This window comes from Canis lupus, chromosome 33 (genome assembly GCF_048164855.1).
Source record: "Canis lupus baileyi chromosome 33, mCanLup2.hap1, whole genome shotgun sequence".
In the NCBI taxonomy this organism is placed as follows: domain Eukaryota; kingdom Metazoa; phylum Chordata; class Mammalia; order Carnivora; family Canidae; genus Canis; species Canis lupus.
This window is the reverse complement of record NC_132870.1, coordinates 9,757,847-9,778,600: the sequence shown is the minus strand read 5'-3', so window position 1 is coordinate 9,778,600 and position 20,754 is coordinate 9,757,847. Positions and strand designations below refer to the sequence as shown.

The window sequence follows — 20,754 nt, the reverse complement described above, 5'->3', positions numbered from 1 at the left end:
TGCAGTAATAGACCTCAAGTCTCAGGGACTTATCAGAGCAAAAGTTTATTTCTTTTTATACAGTGTCTAGAACAGGTCAGCAAAGGGCTCTTCCCTATCTGGTGACTCGGGAATTTTGGCTTCAGCCACCTTGTGACTTACGAATTTAAGCTCTTGCCATCTTGTGATGTGCCAACTAAGACATCAGAGTGTGGAAAGAGATGGATTGTGGTGGCACATTCCCCAAATGTCCCTGCATTTAGCAAACCTTTGCCATTTCTACTGTAGTTCACAGGCCAGAATTCATCACGTGGCTCCAACAGAACTACAGAGGAAGGCATGGAAATGTATTGGAGCACAGGAATAGTCATGGAACAATGTTTTTGCCACAAATGAAAACACAGAAAAATATTCTATTACCTGACCATTCTCAAACCTATTGGTTGTATATTAACTGTATAGCAATATCATAGTGTCTTGGAATAGCACTACAGTTCAAGCCCATTTTTTGTTAAAAGCATTCTAAAACTGCTAATTAGCTATGTGTCTTTAAAAGGCTTTCTAACTTCTCAATAATAATTATAGTAATAATAATAATAATAATAATAATAATAATAAACCATTAAGGGTTTTTTTTATAAGCTTATACTATACTAAGAGCTTTATATAGATTATCTCATTTAATATTCTCACTAATGAAAAGAAGCAGTTTATTGCTGTCATTCTACAAATAAACACACTGAGTGTAAGATTGTAAAAAAGCTTGACCAAGACTTACAGTCAGGACTCTAAGATAAAAACTGGATTTTTATTCTTTGTTGAAATTCTCAGTCTAGGATTTCTCAATTGGAAAAAGGACAATATAAGGTCTTATGTGAAATGATATATTATAACCCAGCACAGTGTCTGGTCCTAATACTAGCTTGATGCATAGCTTTGAAGCAGTACTAGCTTTCTTCCTTCATATATAAATAGCAGGAGGCAGAAGCCATGCCTGCTCTATTTTTGATTACTGCCATGTGTTTTTTTCACATAATTGAAAATAATGGTTAAACAATTTAAGTCTTAAAGTTATTATTTCATTATTGATTTGTTATAAGCCATTGAGTCCACAGAGTATCCGACTCTGGGCAACCAATATAAAAGTCATATACATTTCAGGCTGTAATCCTCCTTAGAAAGTAACACTTTAAGAAACAGAGTGGAGAAAATATGCTCTTGACAGAAAAAAATCTAATCCTAAATATCATTAAGTATTGTCTCAAATCTCCTCCTTTAAAACTCATATGTAAATAATTTGATTCAGATTTAAAATGGATTGAACACATGCCTTTTTTGCCATTACAAATGGAATAGGAGGTATGGTTTCTGCTGAGTTTAAATAGCTGTCTTGGAATAGCATCATGAAGCAACTCAAAATTCTAGTCATAACTATGAGAATGAATAGCTCAATATTATTTGTGCCAAAAGCACAATCACCACCTTGTGGCAGTTACTTTTCAGTATCCAAATAACAATACTAAAATAATATCCAACAGATTGGCCAGTTAATTTTCTAGAGATGCATTTTGTAGCTAACTTATCTTGGCTATCGTATTGAGATAGATCAATGTTGTATCCATAGCATCTTCAATAGGCCTGGCATATAGTAGGTGATCAATATATATTTAACAAATGAATACATCAGACCTTAAAACTTTTAAAGCAGTTCTGAAAGTCCAGCTTTCCCTCACCAGCACTGTCTACTTCAACCCTAAATTATGTAATGTTCAGTTAAGTTCAAACTCCAGTCTGAGACAACTGATGAATATAAGGGAAGGGCATGCTATTAATTAATTTCTCTTGATTTTCTAAGCCCTATTCCTATAGCCCACCTTATCATAAGAAAACCATGTAATTGTTCTAAATTATTTTAGCTCACCTAGTGAATGGATTAGTAAAAAAAAAAAAAAATAAGAGCACACATTTTGGAATCGAATAAACTTTAATTTATATATTTTTTTACTTTAATTTATATTTATTGACACCACTAATTAATGGTTCTAAGACTGTGAGCCAATGAACAACTCTGTATGCCACTCTTTTCACCTGTAGTTAGTGTTAAATATAGTATTTAACAGAATATAAAGTTCACCTTTAGTAGATAAGCCATTAATACTGCTTTACCTTTCTTTCTCCTGTTGAATTATTGAAAGCTGATGTCACATAAATCATATGAAATATATTTTTATGTCTTTGATTAACAATATTGTATTGACTGCCTGATATTTGATTCTCAAAGTTATTATATAAAAAACTATTAAACATATTCTTCCTGAAGTTAAGTACTTGAGAAATTATATCTTGCCTGTGAACTGGTATGATATATTCTATGAGATTAATGAATCAAAACTTGCCATTCATTGTGTTTTGTTGTTGTTGTCACTATTTTTTCCTTTTGGCTTGGTGGAAGAATGACATTGTTTTGTGCTCAAAGTAGTAGATATTTGTAATGTAAGCCTTCTGGTAAAACTGTCATCTTCCAGCCTGCTTTATTTGAGATCTCTTCCTAAACTGGATTTAATGTTTTTTTTATTCCCGTATCTTTGATGGTGTTCTGCATAAATCCTTTTGGAACCACGCAGAACATAAATAATAAATGAATGAAAGAATAAAACGACTTGCTTAAGGTTTCACAGCTGTTAAGTACTGGCTTGGTACTATTTTCAGCCAAATCATTCAAAGGAAACTAAGGAAACTTAACCTCTAAAAATTTCTAAACCTTGATGTCTCCTGCTCAGATACTGACTAACAGTAACAGGACAGTCAGGCACAAATGAAAATGGGGAAGGAGTACTTGTGACATATAGGTTATTAAATTTGAGAATAATGCAATCAAGACTTTGGACAACTACACAATAAGATCAGTAATGTAGAATGTTTTTCTTCACAAAATTCCATCGCTATAGGCTAGCAGCTAATTGGTGATAGGGACTCATTGCACAAAGTCCTTTCTTACCAATCTGCATAACATGAAGTCTTGTCACGGAACAGATTATACTCAGATTTCTTCTCTAACAAACTGCCTACCCAACTGCCAACAGCAATAACGGCTTCTTTTAATTTAGCTTTAAAATCTTTTGGCAGATGGGGGACAGGGAGGAAATAGGTTTGCTTTGAGTTTTTGTAAAAAAATTCTCATATCCACATAGAAATATTGATTCATTAAACATGAGATTAATATTCAGTGGAGGAATTAGTTATTTCAAAAATAATGTGAATCAATAATAAACTACTCTAAATCTATAATTATTTCTGAACCATATTGATTTTCATAAGTTGCCACTGTGGTGATTTATAATTTTTTAATATAATATTATGTATTTATAATTAACATAATTTCTTCTCTGGAAAGAGACTTCCATTTTGGTGAGCATTTATGAATACCTTTGGGTTTTAGTATAAATTCAATATAAATTGATGATGGAATGTTTATTTTCATAAACTAATTGAAAGAACACTAGTTGGGCCTATATGATACCTATGAGAGAGGGAAACATTTCCCTGGGAATATGACATCTGGGCCTGCTAATGAGGTGCTGATACCATAGAGAGCCACTGTGACATTTCTGATTCCACATCTTTTATTTACTTGGTTTGACCTGCATTACTTCTAGCTTTTGCCTCTCCAACTAGCTCTCTTTAAGTGGTGATGTCTCATGTCTCTTATATCTACTATTTTCTAATATAGTGGTCATATCGCCAAGAAGTTGTACACTCAAAGAATATGAACTCTTGGCCTTACAATAGTCCTGTTGAATCAGAAACTTTTCAGTAGGGCTCAGGAATCTGTTTTTTTCAAGCTCCTCTAGGAGTTCTGATCCATTTTAAAACTCTCCCTAGTGCTTGCTTCTGCAGCACATATACTAAAAACTCTCCCTTATGCTATTGGCCAGTCATGCTGTCCCAATGTGAAATTTTGGTTCTTCCCTTTTTGGGTTCAGCTCATCAGTTTGGTGACTGAACTAAGAATATGCTAAAACACATAACTGGAGAAAAATCTTTTTAGCATTGATAATTTTTTATAGAATACTTTAATGGCATACTTTCATAGGTACATTTTATTTCATTTCTTTTATTTATTTTTAAAGATTTTATTTATTTATTCATGAGAGACAGAGAGAGAGAGAGAGAGTCAGAGACATAGGCAGAGGGAGAAGCAGGCTCCATGCAGGGAGCCTGATGTGGGACCCGATCCCAGGACTCCAGGATCATGTCCTGGACCGAAGGCAGGTGCTAAACCACTGAGCCACCAAGGATTCCCCCATAGGAACATTTTATAGAGAAAAGTTTACATTTGAACTTTATAATCATAATAAAAAGGACCACATGGAAATACAGAATAAAATATATTGTGTTAAATATGTTCTAAGCTTTTTGAAATGCAATTTGGATTTGTAAGTTTGGGGCAAGGATGAGATCTAAGGGAAGCTTTTCAACACAACATATTTGCCATCAAATTTTTGGTTATGACATCAAACCAAGAAAATGTCCAATGCTGCTTTCTCTCTATCATACTATTTAATGATTAAAATAGCCTTTTCCCAAGGGGTGCCTGGGTGGCTCAGTCGATTAAGCCTCCAGTTCTTGATTTTGGCTCAGGTATGATCTCAAGGTTGTGAGATCAAGCCCATCAGGCTCCACTCTAGGCATGGAGCCTGCTTGGGATTCTCTTACTCCCCTTCCTTTGCCCCTTCCCACCCTACTGGTGCTCCCCCTCCCAAATAAATAAATAAATAAATAAATATTTAAAAAATAGCCTTTTCCCAATTATTTCAGGTACTTTCAAGGATGTGTTTTCTAACTTTCAGGTTTTATGTAAAGTTTAATTCAAAGTTAGGTATAGAGGGATCCCTGGGTGGCGCAGCGGTTTGGCGCCTGCCTTTGGCCCAGGGCGCGATCCTGGAGACCCGGGATCGAATCCCACATCAGGCTCCCGGTGCATGGAGCCTGCTTCTCCCTCTGCCTGTGTCTCTGCCTCTCTCTCTCTCTGTGACTATCATAAATAAATAAAAAATTTAAAAAAAAAAAAAAAAAAAAAAAAAAAAAAAAAACAAAGTTAGGTATAGAGAGGATACTTGAAACATTGTGTGTGTGTACATGTATGTGTGAATTCATAAACTTTATTTATAATGATAATTTTCAATGAATGTGAGAAATTATATACTTTAAAATGGAGATAAAAGATCACTAAGTAATTTTATTTTAGAAAATGTGTCAAGGCATTAGATACTTCATTTGAATAGCTTTTTTATTTGTCATTTTTTGACTGGGAATTCTCTTCTTATTGAAATTTTGCTGCTGGTATAAACTCTATGATTGTTTTAACCATTTCTATCAAACTACCAAGTCCATATATAGCTTTCCCATTATATGAAAAATTCTGTTATCAGTATGCACTGGCAAAAATTACTGAGCACTTCTCAGGAGTGTGAACAATTGCTGAGATGCAATGATATAGTTATTCCAAATGTTGACCTGTCTCAATACCAGGACTTTGTTAAGTCCTTGAGTCTGGGGAAGTGGGGCTCTTTCAAATACTTGAATCTCAGGTGAGGCGTAATCCTTGTCCTAACTAGAACTCCGGTTTCCACTTCGTGTGTGCCATGAGCAATGGAATTTGGCAATCCATAAAGACACAAAATGTGTTCCCTGAGGCAGATATAGAAATATTGTTTTACTTTTCAAATATCTCAGGCAGAGGTGTAAGTTCCATTTCAGATGATCCTTCCCCTATAGTGTGTTGTTCTTAACATACATCAGAATGCTTAGAGGGCTTATTGAAACAGATTATTGGGCCTTGCCCACAGAGTTTCTGCTTCAGTAGGTATGGAGTGGGAGTGAGCACTTTCATTTCTAACAGGTTTTCAGGTGATGCTGATACTCCAGGAAGCACTTGATGAGAATGACTTTTTTTTTTTTTTAAAGATTTTATTTATTTATTCATGAGAAACACACACACACACACACACAGAGAGAGGCAGAGACACAGGCAGAGGGAGAAGCAGCCTCCTGGCAAGGAGGCCAGTGCGGAACTTGATCCCAGGACCCCGGGATCACGCCTTGAGCCGAAGGCAAAGGCTCAACTGCTGAGCCACCCAGGAGTCCTGAGAATGACTGTTTTAATGCTGTCTTTCTCATAGTCAGAGTCTCAAATCCTCAAATCAAAACCACCTGGATTGCCTAGTAATCTTCCAGTCATCAGGACGAAATGATGATGGCCTAAATCCCAATCTTTATGGTGGTATGGTAATGACTTGCCTTTTGTCAAGCTCCTCGGGTGCTCCAGGTGCACATTTCCTTTTGAGAACCAGTTAGAGGAGAGGTCCAGGAATACTGTTAGCTAGGGTAAACACTGGTCAAGTCTCCTCTCAAACATTACCAATTTTATACCTGTGGGTTGGCATCTAGTAGTTTTTTACATAGTAAATGAAGGAATTAATAAAAATGAATGAATGCAAGCAATTAGTTGCTATTCTTTTTTGCTTCCAACACCTTTTCTTTATTCTACTATAGAATATATCATCCATATTTTAATACTTGCTTATTTGGCTGTCTCCATCTAGACAGAGACCTTATCTTTTTGTTCTGTCTCCAGTGCCAAACAAACACAGTGTCTGGCACATAATATGTCAGTTATCAGTATTTGTTGGATTAAATGATTGTAAATAGTGGCTCAGTGGTAGAGCAACTGCCTTTGGCTCAGGTCGTGAGCCTGGGGTCCCAGGATCGAGTTCCACATCAAGATCTCTACAGGGAGCCTGCTTCCCTCCTGCCTATGTCTCTGCCTCTCTCGCTCTGTGTCTCTCATGAATAAATATATAAAATCTCTTTAAAAAATAAATAAATAATTGTAAATGTTGAATAGAATGTCTCTTAAGGTTAGTCTGAAAAAGATGTTCCACGAATTATTAAATTCCTTGATTTCTTTGAATATACATTAGAATGTTGGAAGAGGAGCATGGTGGACTCAAGTATAATATAAAGACTGAAACCACAGCTAGAAAAGCCACAGGCAAGTCTGAAGGAATAGGGTGGTACTAAGATACAGCATTAAGTCAGGGGTCTGGAACATAAAACATTACATACGATTAGTATTCATATATGCAGGACAGTTGGAACGAGCAACATTTCAGAGATGAAGGAGAGTAAGTGGGGGGAAAAGTAGATTATGTAGGTTTGATGAAGCTAGCGTGTGCTAAGAATTTTGTGGGTGGTTAGAAATGAGAACGTTAAAGGATGTAAAAAAGGATCAGAACATGACAAATGAAATCAGGTACTTCATCCATCCCAAATTAACCTTGGCAAAGGAATTGACTGGTAATCTAGCTCCAGTTATTTTTGTTTGTTTGTTGTTTTTATATTTATTAAATTTTGGGGGTTCTTTTTTTACCTTTCAAAGTTAAGAAGAAGCAAAAAGAATTTTAATAAGTTTAGTCTGCTGATAGACCAAAAACTCCTACAGTAGAAATGGAGTATGGTGCAGAGAGAAGTTCCTGATTCTGCTGTTGAAATCAAGGATTGTTCAAATACTAATGTTCTTCTTTCTTGTAGTCCACAGTCATTGTTTAAATTCTAAATCCTGTTTAGTCTCCCTGAATAGACTTACAATGCCCTGTAGTTGTTGTTTTTTTTTTTTTTTTTTTTTTTTTTTTTTTAGATTTATTTTATTTTGAGAGAGAGAAAGAGGGAACGAGTGAGCACATCCATGAGGGTTGGGTGGGGGGGCGGTGAGTGGACAGAGGTACAGGGAGAGTCTGATGCGGACTCTGCTGAGCCCAGAGGCCACCCGGCTCCATCTCTCAATCCTTAGTTCAGACCTCAGCCCAAACCAAAAGTTGATGCTCAGCCTACTGCGCCACCCAGGCGCCCCAATTCTGTTTTTTAATAGTCTTGTTTAATTTCCTGTTCCATGCCTCAGGGACTATATCTTGCATTTCACACCTCTCCTTATTGTACTCATAAAATACTGAATTTTCGGTCATTTTTCCAACCAAGCTGGATTCCCCAACTTCAGTCCACTTTGTTCTTTGAGGTCTGTGTGCATTTGTACTGGATTGCAGCCACCCTATGTCTTCCAGTAATAGGCTGGTTCCGGTCATGTGCATTCTGCTTTCATTCTGTATGGGGTCTGTAAGGTCCGCCAACTAGATTCGAAGGTTTGGCCACTCATGTCCACATAGTCCCCAATGTATCCTCCTCATTTATATTACTCGGTGCTGCCTGTCTCCCTTTCCGAGAGTATGGAAAGACCAATTAGTTTGTATTTCTGTTTCTGTTTGTTTTGGTTTGGTTTTTATAAATGAAATGCCAAAATTTTCTAAGGACAATGGTTTAATGACCAACCAGAGGTTCAGAGCCTAAGGAGATCTAAATTTTTTTTCAAATTATGTGAGAATCAGATTTTCAGAAGCCAGTTTTTTTTTTCTTTTTTTTTTCAGAAGTCAGTTTGTACTCAAACCATACAAAAATCCTTTAGTTTAGATTCTGCGCTCAGAACATTAAAGACAGGGTTTCTGTTTTCTTTTGTTTACTAATTAAACCTTTGGCATAACTCAAAATTCATGAGGTATGTAAGAAATTATTCACTGTATAAGAAATTATTCATGAATGTCCCACTCATTGCAGGATAACCAGCACTGTTTGATAAGCCAACTAAATACAAGCCACATCTCCTACCATATGGTATACCAAAAATGTCCACAAATCTCCCAAATGTTCACCAATGTTAATGACACTTCTAAAGAGAACCATTTATTTAGACTATTTCCTTTTCAATTTTTGGGATTGGGAAGGAACCCACGGACATGAGAGTGCTCAAAGCTTGAACAAAATCAGCAAAAAGGAGAGGGGATGACTATTGGGCAGGCATCCAACAGTGTGTGCCATAACAAACAGTCTAGACAATATTCTATACAGTCCTTTCTAGCTATAGAATTGAAACTACTTACTGTCTCAAAATGCAATATAAGTTTATTTATGGGTAAACAATAATTATGGATAATGGGTATTTATATTATGTTCATATATCATGATTCATAAATCATGATTCAAACTTTCAAGGACAGTTTCTTTAATTGCTAAATATTATAAAGTAAAAAAAAAAGTAAAAAAAAATTATAAAGTAGAAGAACTTCTCCTAAAGATAAACAAAAGATATGCAATCAAGATATTTAAATCCAGGGGCAGCCTGGGTGGCTCAGTGGTTTAGCACCGCCTTCAGCTCAGAGCGTGATCCTGGAGACCCGGGATCGAGTCCCATGTCGGGCTCCCTGCATGGAGCTGCTTCTCTCTCTGCCTCTCTCTCTCCTCTCTGTGTTTCTCATGAATAAATAAATAAAATCTTAAAAAAAAAAAAGATATTTAAATCCAAACTTGCAAAGGATAAAAAGATATCATGTGGGATTTTAGAATAATGTTAATTTGGACTAAAATTGTTCAATGTTTAATGTAGGATAATAACATTTTTGGTATTATTGAGAACAAATGAAGGCAACACTATTAAATTCAAATTTACCTAATTAAATAATTAAAGATACATTATTTTGCATCTCATTTTTTTTTTCTGAGAAAGGGATATGGATACAATCTCTTATCCTTTCTCATATGGCTGTTTTAATGGATGATCAGGAATTACCTCTGAAGTTTCTAGTATAGTCAATGGATCTAGTATATGTTTGGTAGCTGTTTGCTTCATGAAATTTTTTTTTGCTTCATAAATAATTAAATGGTTCTAATGAGACATTTCAGAAAAGATTATGTAAATCTAATCTACATAATTTATTTTCACCATTAAAACTATTAGTTTTAATGCTGAAAATAAATTATTCTATGTATGTTTTCTGAGTCCTTTTACTCCAGATTATCTTACATGGACTAATACATATTTTTTATATGAAATACAGTTTATATAATGATGATAGATGACTGAATTAGTAATCATTAGAAGAACAGACTTTTCTATGTCTCTTTATCAGTCTGGTTGTTCGTTTTCTCATGGTTTTTTTTGTTGTTGTTGTTGCTATTTTCTCAGGGATTCGATAAACAAGTGGATGTGTCATATATTGCCAAACATTACAACATGAGCAAAAGCAAAGTTGACAACCAGTTTTACAGTGTGGAAGTGGGAGACTCAACCTTCACAGTTCTCAAGCGCTACCAGAATTTAAAGCCTATTGGCTCTGGGGCTCAGGGAATAGTTTGGTAAGTGAAATGGATTTAACATACATATATGTGTTAGCATATATATTTATTTACTGAAGTATAATTAACATACAGTGTTTTGTTAGTTTCAGGTATACAGCATATTTTATAATTGTATACATTACCCTGCTTATCATGATATGTATAGTCACCATCTGTCACCAAATGTTATTACAATCTTATTGACCATATTCCCTATGTTGTACTTTTCATCTCTGTGGCTTCTTTGCTTTATAGCTGGAAGTTTGTACTTTTAATCCCTTTTATCTATTCACGCATTTCCCGTCTCACCTCCCCTCTGGCAACCACCAGTTTGTTCTCTGTATTTAAGAATCTGTTTTTTGGTGATTGTCTCTTTGTTTTGTGTTTTAGATTCCACATGTAAGTAGAATCACATGGTATTTGTCTTTCTCTGCTTGACTTATTTCACTTAACTTGTATTTTTAAAGGGAATAATACTGTGTATGTCAACTAGCCACAAACACCCCCACAAATAAACATAAACAAATAGTACTATTTGAGATGGGAAGAAGTCTTCTAGCAAAGAAAAATAAAATTATGAACATTATTTGTAATTCATTATTAATTTACTAAAAATATGTACAGCTTTGCTAGTGAATAGTCTTTCTACTCACCAAAAGTATCCATTACACAGCAACCATGGAGAAACCAAGAAGACCAGAGTTTTTTTTTTGGCTAATACACTTAGAAAATTTTATTTGGATGTTTTTGCAGCAAGAAATGAGGGGGTATGTTTTAAGATAACCAGCAAATAAAATAATCTACACCCCAAAGAAGCATAAATGATATCTCAAACATTCCTATAACCTTTAAAGTTCAATATTTAAAATTCAGTTACCTATTGGTAAGTGGTATTTTAAAAATGTCTGTTATATGTCTCCAAAATGGAAAGATTCTGGGCTCCTTTACTAACCATTCTTTTATGACATTTTTGAGTGGCAATTTGAAATGATGACAAATCAAAACCTGATTATCTGTTGTGAAATTCTTGCAAAAGTGATAATATCAAATTGATAAGCATTTATTTTATGTAGTTTTAACTTGCAGTGTAGCCACCAAATGTATTTAGTATGAATGTATTAGCATAGTAATTTTCAACTTGATGACTCATACCTATAAGTAAAAATTTAGCACATGTACCATAAATATGTATAGTTTATATATTTATAGAGGATATTTACTTAGATCCGTATGCTTATTTGTTATATAAACTACTGCTACATTAGTAATATCCATTCAGAAACATGAACACTCTTAAAAGATGAGATAAAGGTGAAATAAACATTATTTTAAAATATATTTTACATTTTTTCATTCATTTGATATAATGTAATTTTGATGATAGGAATGTGGCAGTGTTCATTATTTTTTTAACTTTTATTTTATATTTCATAAACAATTTTAAAATCTGGTTCACTTCACTTTTTTAAAGACTTTTTTTTAGAACAAAATGGTTCACAGCAAAATTGAGATGAAAGTACAGAGATTTTCCACATTCTTCCATATTCCTCCTACCTCCACACATGGGTAACCTCCTCCACCACCAACATCCTCCATAAAAGTGGTATGTTTATTACAATTGATGAACCTAACTGATACATCATAATCACCAAAGCCCATTTTATACCTTAGGATTTATTCTTGGTGTTGTACATTCTGTGGATTTAGACTAATGTAGAATGATATGTATCCATTAAGGTATCATACAGAATATTTCCACTGCCCTAAAAATCCTCTATATTCCACATGTTCATCCTTCCTCTTACTCCCAACTCCTGTTTCCATAGATTTGCCTTTTCCAGAAAGTCATAGAGTTGGAATCAAACAGCATATAGCCTTTTTAAATTGGCTTCTTTGACTTAGTAATATGTATTTAAGGTTTTTCCATGTCTTTTCAGAGATTGATAGCTCATTTCTTTTTATCATTGGCATACCTAGACATACACTGAAATGTCTAGGCATGCCATGATTTATCCATTCACCTGCTTTAGATTATGTTGGTTCCAGGTTTTGGTAATTATAAATAAAGCTGCTTTAAACATCCATGTACAGGTTTTTATGTGGACATAAATTTTAAAGTTCACCTCATTTTGATAACTGGTTTTAAGTTTACTCTCAATGCTTAGTCAATGCAGATAGTAGTAGTGCATGCAACATTGGTGTACTTCTAAGTCATTTATTAGCATTTAAATTTCATTTATCAAATATACCAAGGCCTTTATTAAAATTTACTTAATAATTATCTAAGTCAATCAGTAATTGTTTTTGCTATTCAAAAGATGGAACAGTTTAACATTTTTAACAATGGATCAAACCTTTCATTTCAAAGATATTTAAGCTGGTAAAGTCTTATTTTTAATTTTTATTTATTTGTTGTAGTACAGGTATGAGATGAACCTCTTTATGGCACAAAATAATTTCCTAGAGTGGTAGGCAAAATAATGGTCCCCAGATTCTAATCCCCAGAATCCTTGACTATGTTATCTTAGGTGGCAAGAGGGACACTGCTGACATGACTAAAGTTACAGGCCTTAAAATGGGGAAGTTATCCTGAGATATCCAGGAGAGATCAATCTAATCACATGAGTTCTTAGAAAGTGGAAAAGAAAAGTAAAAGAGTGGGTCAGAGAGATACAATGGGAAAAGAGAGATAAGAGATTTAAAACAGGAGAAAGACTTGCTTTATTTTGGCTGGCTTAGAAGATAGAGGAAGATAGAAGAAGATAGAAGATAGAGGAAGAAGGCCATGAGTTAGGGAAATTTCTAGGCTTCCAGAAATTGGAAATGCTGTCCGCCTCCAATCAGCAAAAATATAGAGGCTGCATTAGAGTCATGCAACCATAGGAAATTGGAATCTCCCAACAAATGCAAATGAGCATGGAAGTGGATTCTCCTCTAGCACCTCCAGAAAGGAACCAGTCTGCTAACATATTTAGCCTGATGAGGCCCATGTAAGGGCTTTGGACCTGTAGAACTGTCAGATAATAAATTTGCGTTGTTTAAGCAGTTGTTTGTGATGTTTGTTGTTGCAGTTATACTAATACAGATAGTATGGTAAAGATTCTATTATTAAGATAAATGCTATAAATCTCCTAGAGCAGGCACACTGAACTATAATATTTTCAGCAAAAGGAATTTAGGGTGCTTCTGTCAATCCCCCTCAAACTATGAAATTTCCCTTTGCCTTTCAAACATTTTTTACCCTAGGTAATATGAGACCAACTGCTAGAAAGGGATAATGTGTGTTTGGGAGAGACCAGTTATTAATTTGTTTATTAAATATTAGTACTTTTAATTTCCTTTCTACATTACAATATATGTTTATATTTTCTGCATTATGCTAGATGTCTCGTATACCATGTAAAGAATGGGAAGAGTTAGGAGAGCTAGGACAGTTAGGAGATCACTGCATTTATAAACAACTTTCAAAATGTGATAAAAAATAAGAAAAAAGAAAAATTCTTATAAAAGAAGAGAGACGGAGAAAGCAGAGGGATTTCTGGTTACTTTTCAATAAAGGAAAATTGTAGAACATGAGAAAATTTTCCTACACTTTTCAGTTCATACTCATTGAGATTGCTTTATTTTCCTTTTAAGTAAAGCTGCCACAGAAAATTAGGGCACTAGTGAAAGGAAGCTAATAGATCCTTAATGATTAAAAAATGGACCAAAGTAGTATTTTTCTTAAGAAGTTAACAGACTGTTCCAGAAATAGCTGAAAATCTACTAAAAATTTTGTGGCATATTTTTGGGACATTTTGGGCCTCTATTTATTCTTGTATAAGACAGAAATCATCTTAGGTCTTAGGTATACTAACTGAAACAGATTTCAATAAATAAATATCCTTGAGTAAAATTTTTAATCCAGTTTAACAATAGATTTATCAGCACATTTGTCAATAAGGACACCCGAATTCCAAAACATTAGCCTTGGAGTTTCCTGGGATGATTATTAGTCTTTTGGTTTATAGCTGAGGGAATTAAGCCGGCAAAGACCAAGATGAAGGGACAGAAATAGGATGGCATATTCCTCTTACTCATCTTCTAATTTGTTACTCTACCATGTGCACAGACAGCACAATTCCAGCACATTCCTTTCTGGACATGAATATAGTTGTCCCTTCCTAATACCCCTTTCTCAGCCTAGCTTTGAGATACCTTTGTTTATTTATCATGACCTAGGTTAATAGTATACTATTTCTTTTGAAGATCTATTCCTGTATTAATTTGTCCTCTCTACCTACAGCCTTTAATTTAATTTCCTTTTAATTGCCTTTTGTCACTGGTGAGTTTATCCACCTCTCCTACATCAAACACAGATACATTCTTAGACATGTTTCTAAAATCCACAGACCTTTCTTCTGCTCATGAAAACTCAAATTTGTGTATTTTGTTCTATACGATCCTGAATATAGTGACTGAGAGAAATTGGAAACTAGAAGTATCTAGGAACTTTGGACATGGGAGGCAATCTGAAATTGATGATTCATTTATTTTGCTTTATTTTCTTTAGAGCAGGAATAAAACATGTAGGAACCAATTTCAAAAAGGATGTTCATCATCAATTTTTTTTTGTATGTGCTGCTACAAAATTTTGTGTGTGTAATAACGATTTTACTTTTCAAGTACAAATGTTGGTATACTGGTATTTATGTTTGAAATGGGGTCTCATTTCTACTGTTTCACTTACCTTAAATTTATTATTGGGTTCTTATACTTTCTTTCTTCTCTTTGGATTACTTCATTGCTTATTCACTATCAAGGGAACAAACAGGCAATACTTAAATATCTTCAAAAAGAATTAATCACTACTATGGTATTTTTTCATTCATTGTGGGTGATGGACCAACAATGTCATTTTTGAGAATCATTAAATAAAATCTAATAGGAAATAATTTGAAATAAATGAAAGTTTTTTATCTCTGAGAGAAGAAATAAAGATTATCTATTATAACAGAAAGATACAATGATTGAGCAGGCTCCAAGATGGCAGTATAGTAAGATCCTGAACTCACCTTCTCCTATGGACTTCCAAGTCTACACCTACATATGGATCATTTCCCTCTGGAAAAGATCTTAAAGCAAGATGAACTGTTCACCACAACAGAGTATAAAAGGACCAGACTGAGCATGTAGGAGAGGCAGAGTAATAATCTTGCAAAACCCCCACCCTCATTGTAGCAACACACAATAGGGAGGAATCTCATCGGATAGGCACATTGAGTACCCTGGCACCTGGGATATGCATCAGAAAGATGAACCCCCAGAATGTCTGGTATGGAAAATCAATGAGACTGATTTTTGGGGATCCCAAAGTGCCATAGGAAACTGAGGTTCCCCTCTTGGAAGGCTTCTATGGGCACTATTTGCATAATGGAAAGACTTGGTATCAGAACTCTGTCATTTCTCTCTAACTTAACCTATAACTATAATGATCCTGATAAACAATAGCAACCCCCCTCAAAAGAAAGAAAGAAAGAAGAAACTAGGGTTCCCCTCTTGGAAGGCTTGTGTGTGGTCTTGCTTGCCCCAAGATCCAGTGAATAAACAGTAGTTTGAAAAATACCTAGAATATATGTGAGGGACATTCATTTGCTGATCTGAGGTCATTGGCTGGGGGGTGAGGGACAGTTGAGATTTCTCCTTAGAAACAGAGGTACTGATAGTTGTCATTTTTATACTCTACACAGCCTGCTAGCACAAGCAGGTGACCTTGGACACGGCATTGTGTCTGGGACAGGTTGGGGTGAGAATTTATGGCAGTTACTGAAACCGGAGAGCACAGTCAGTTACAACTCTCCTCTGTTCCCTGGCTGGGGTGGACAAGAGCATGCAGTCATGGCATTCTTCCATGCTCTGCCTAAAGATAGTGCGTGCACTGACAAGGCTCTCTCTTGCTGCATCACTGAAGCCTGCGGGCATGCGTAAACAAGACAAGTTCTTGCTGCCTCTCTGAAGCAGGCAGGCATATCCTACCTACTACAGGATTCCGCTGCCTTGCTAGAGCCGAGGGCATTTGCAATCTACACAGGGTACATCTCTTCATCACCTGACCCTGGTGCCCCAGAGAACTGGCATTTCATAGCTCCATGGGATTGTAACAATTAGAAAGACAGCTCTTGGCCCCCACTGGAGGGAGGTACACAGGCAGCAGATTAAAACACAATTCCAGTCTTCCTATGAGAAAAGCATATTTACTTAGCCTGGAGCTTCTGCCTGAGGGACATGCTTCTGGTTTCCCACACATTTAGAGGTCTAAGAGGTGCTCCAAGGGAGCATAAGCAGGGAGACACCATCCTTGCACATTCTCTTGACCTTACTATAGCCATTGTAACTTCCCAAAAAAGGAGCTTATATACCCTTCTGGAGTCCCCATTGCTGCTGTCACTCAGGGGACATCTCCAGATCTCCTGGTTTGGAGGCTAACAGGGATTACGATTGCAGACCCATAGGACTGTATATATTTGCATCCTGTAAAGCTACTGCCTGAGAGTTTGGCTTGCAATCAGCCTGAAACAGGGTGCTAACTGAGATTCCTTCCCTTGGATCAATGACTCAAACATGGGGGTATATCAAGAATAAATCAGGCAGTTTAGACAATCACAAAGGTTCAAGGGACAACCAAAAGCTAGGACAAGGTTGAATGAAAAGGATTACAACTGAAAGAGGTAGCTGTTTTGCCAAATACACAGAAACACAGAGAGTCAAAAAAATAAGGAAGCAGAAATATGATCTAGATGAAAGAAAAGACAAAACTTCAGAAAAAGACCTGATGATAGAGATAAAGAATTCAAAAGTAATGGTAAAGAATTCAAGTAATGGTCATAATGATGCTCACTGAACTCAAGAGGATAAACATAGACTTTAACAAAGAGATAGAAAACATAAGAAAGTAGAAACAATTTAAGAGCTGAAGAACATGACTGACCTGAAAAATATGCTGGGGGTTGGGGTGGGGAGTTCAACAGCACACTGGATGAAGTAGAAAAATGGATCAGAAATTGGAAGACAAAGCAATAGACTCCTCCAGACAGAGGGGCAAAACAAACAAACAAAAAAAAGTAAATAAATGAAGATAATTTAAGGGACCTCTAGGGAACATCAGACAGAATAAAAGGGTCCCAGAAGAAGAGAGTGAGAAAGAAACAGAAAGCCTATTTAAAGAAATAATGGTGAAAACTTCCTTCACCTGGGGAGAGAGACAGCCAGGACTGGGAAGCCTAGAGAATGTCAAATAAAATGAACCCAAAGAGCACCACACCAAGTAACATAATTAAATTGCCAAAAGCTAAAGAGAGAATCTTAAAAGCACCAAGAGAAAAATAAATTATTTCATACAAGGGGAACTCCATAAGACTATCAGTAGATTTATCAACAGAAACTTTCCAGGGCAGAAGAGTGTGGCACAATATTTTCAAAGTGCTGAAAGAAAAAAAAAGCTTTCAAACAAAAATATGCTACATGGCAAGATTATTATTTAGACTTAAAGGAGAGATAAGGAATTTTTTAGACAAGCAAAAGCTAAAGGAGTTCACTACTAACAAACTGGCCTTACAAGAAATAATAAAGGGACTTCTTTAAGCTTAAAATAAAATGGCAAAAATTAATAACAAGAGACCATATGAAAGTGAAAATCTCACTGGCAAAGGTAAGAATGTAGGAGAGGTGGTAGCTACTTCAGAAGGTTAAAAGACAAAAGTAGTAAAATTAACTAGAACTACAAAAATCAGTGAAGAGACACATACAATAAAGAGATGTAAAATATGACATCAAAAACATAAATTGGCAAGGGAGTAAAAGTATAGAGTTTTGGAATTATTCAAATTTAAGTTGCTATCAGCTTAAAAATAGACTGTTACATAAATAGGCTGTATGTGTTATGTGAGCCTCAGTGTAACTACAAAGAAAAAACTTAAAGTAAATACACAAAAGAAGATAAGAAAGGAATCTAAGCATAACATTAAAGAAATTCATCAAGCCACAAAGCAAAAGAGAAAAGAAAGAGAACTACAAACCAACACCCCCCCCCAGTCAAGAAGACAATGAACAAAATCACAATGAGTACATACCTATTTGTGATTATTTTAAATGTAAATGATCTGAATTCTCCAATCAAAAGCCATAAAGTGGTTGAATGGATTTGAAAAAAGATGCATTTATATACTGCCTGTAAGAGATTCACTTCAGATATAAGGACACACAGACTGAAATCGAAGGGATAGAAAATGATGTTGCATGGAAACGGAAACAGAAAGAAAGTTGAGGTAGCTATACTCCTATCAACAAAATAGACTCTAACATAACTGTAATAAAAGATGAAGAAAGACATTACATAATGATAAAGGGCTCAATCCAACAAGAAGATAAAACAGGTGCAAATAGGGTGCCTGGGTGGCTCTGTTGGTTAAGTGTCTGCCTTCAGCTCAGGCCATGATCTCAAGCTCTTGGGATTGAGCCCTGAGTTAGGCTCTCTGCTAATCAGGGAGTCTGCTTCTCCCTCTCCCTCTGTGCTTATGCTCTCTCTCTCTCTCAAATAAATAAATAAAATAAACATTAAAAAAAAACAGGTGTAAATATATGTGCACCCAATTTTGGAGTACTAAATATGTAAAGCAGATACTAATGGACCTAAAGGGAGAAACTGACAGCAATACAATAATAGTGAGGGATTTTAACATTCAACTTATTTCAATGGATGGGTCATTCAAATGGAAAATCAATGAGGAAGTATCAGCCTTAAATGACACATTAGACCAAAGAGACTTAACCTATCTATAAAACATTCCACCCCAAAGCAACGGGATACATATTCTTTTCAAGTGCATGTGGAATATTCTCCAGAATGGGTTACATAGTAGATCACAAAACAAATCTCAATAAATTCAAGAAGATTGAAATCATATCAAGAATCTTTTCTGACCACAATGGTATGAATAATAGTCAACTATAAGAAGAAAACTGGAAAAACTGCAAATATGACGAGATACAACAACATGCTACTGAACAACTGTGGGGTTATAGAAGAAATTTAAGAAATAAATTAAAAATACCTAGAGACAGAAGAAATCAGAAATAAGATATACCAAAATCTAGAGGATGCAGCAAAACAGTTCTAAAAGAGTAGTTCATAGTATCCACCTAAAGACACAAGAGAAATCTCAAATAAAAGATTTAACTTTACACCCAAAGTAATGAGAAAGAGGAAAACAAACCAAGGCCGAAATTAGTAGAAGGGTAGAGATAATAAAGATGAGAGTGGAAATAAATGAAATAGAGACTAAAAAGATAAGAGAAAAGATCAATGAAACTAAGAACTGTTTCTTTGAAAAGATGAACAAAATTGATAAACATTTACCCAGATTTATCAAGAAAAAAGAGACAGGGCTCAAATAAAGAAAATCAGAAATGAAAAAGAAGTTACAACTGATACCACAGAAATATAAAGGATTGTTAAGAGACTTCTATGAATAAAGTAAATGCCAACAACCTAGAAGTAATGCATAGATTCCTAGAAATTTGTCAACTTTCAAGACTGAGTCATGAAGAAATAGAAAATCTGAATAGATTGATTACTAGTAAGGAGATTGAATCAGTAATCAAAAACTTCCTAACAAAAAAAATCTGGAACAAGACAGCTTCACTGGTGAATACTACCAGTCAAAGATTGTCCTTCCCAAAACCTGTCCTTCCCAAACTCCTCCAAAAAACTGAAGTGGAGGGAAACATTTTAAACTCATTTTACAAGGACAGCATTACCCTGATACCAAAACCAGACTAGGACACAAAAAGAAAGAAATAAGAAAAGAAAAAAGAAAAGAAGACGAAGAAAAGAAAAAAGAAAAGAAGACAAAGAAAATAAGACAAAGAAAAGAGAAAAGAAAAAAGAAAAGAAAAAGAAAATTACAGGCCACTATCCTTGATGAACATAGATGGGAAAATCCTCAACAAAATGTTAGCAAACTGGTTTCAAACAGAGATAGACAAATACTTCATGATTTCACTGATACGTGGAATCTAAAAAACAAAACAAACAAAGTAAAACCTGGATTCATAGATACGGAGAACAGATTGATGGTTACCAGAGGAAAGGAGGCTTGTAGGGATGGGCAAAATGAGTGAGGGAGATTAAGAAGTACAGACTTTCAGTCTTAAAATAAGTGAGTCATGGGGATATAATATACAGCACCGGGAATATAGTCAATAACATTGTATTAACTTTGTAATATGACATGGTAACTGGACTTATTGTGATGACCATTTTGCAATGTACACAAATGTCAAATCAATATATTGTACATCTGCAACTACTATAATACTGTATGTCAACTATACCTCAATAAATTTTTTAAAAAAGAAGAAGAAACAATGATTCTGCGTCTCCACATGAACAAAGAAGTCCTCTGTACCTTCCCAGGTGGAGCATTATAATCTAGAAGATGCTTTTTTAACAACAGTAGTGAGGAGCTGGATGACCAAATATTTCAGAATATTTTTCCAGTCATCAGGAGATGA

General features: G+C 35.1%; 1 protein-coding gene across 9 annotated transcripts in view; it reads left to right on the top strand.

The window, feature by feature from the left end:
• The window catches only part of MAPK10 (mitogen-activated protein kinase 10), a 299,188-nt gene that overhangs the window by 160,128 nt on the left and 118,306 nt on the right, over positions 1–20,754 (top strand). For all 9 annotated transcript variants that reach the window (XM_072810787.1, XM_072810785.1, XM_072810793.1 and 6 more), the window contains one exon: positions 10,052–10,221. In XM_072810787.1, the coding sequence (XP_072666888.1) occupies positions 10,052–10,221 (170 nt within the window). The remainder of the gene's footprint in view (positions 1–10,051; positions 10,222–20,754) is intronic.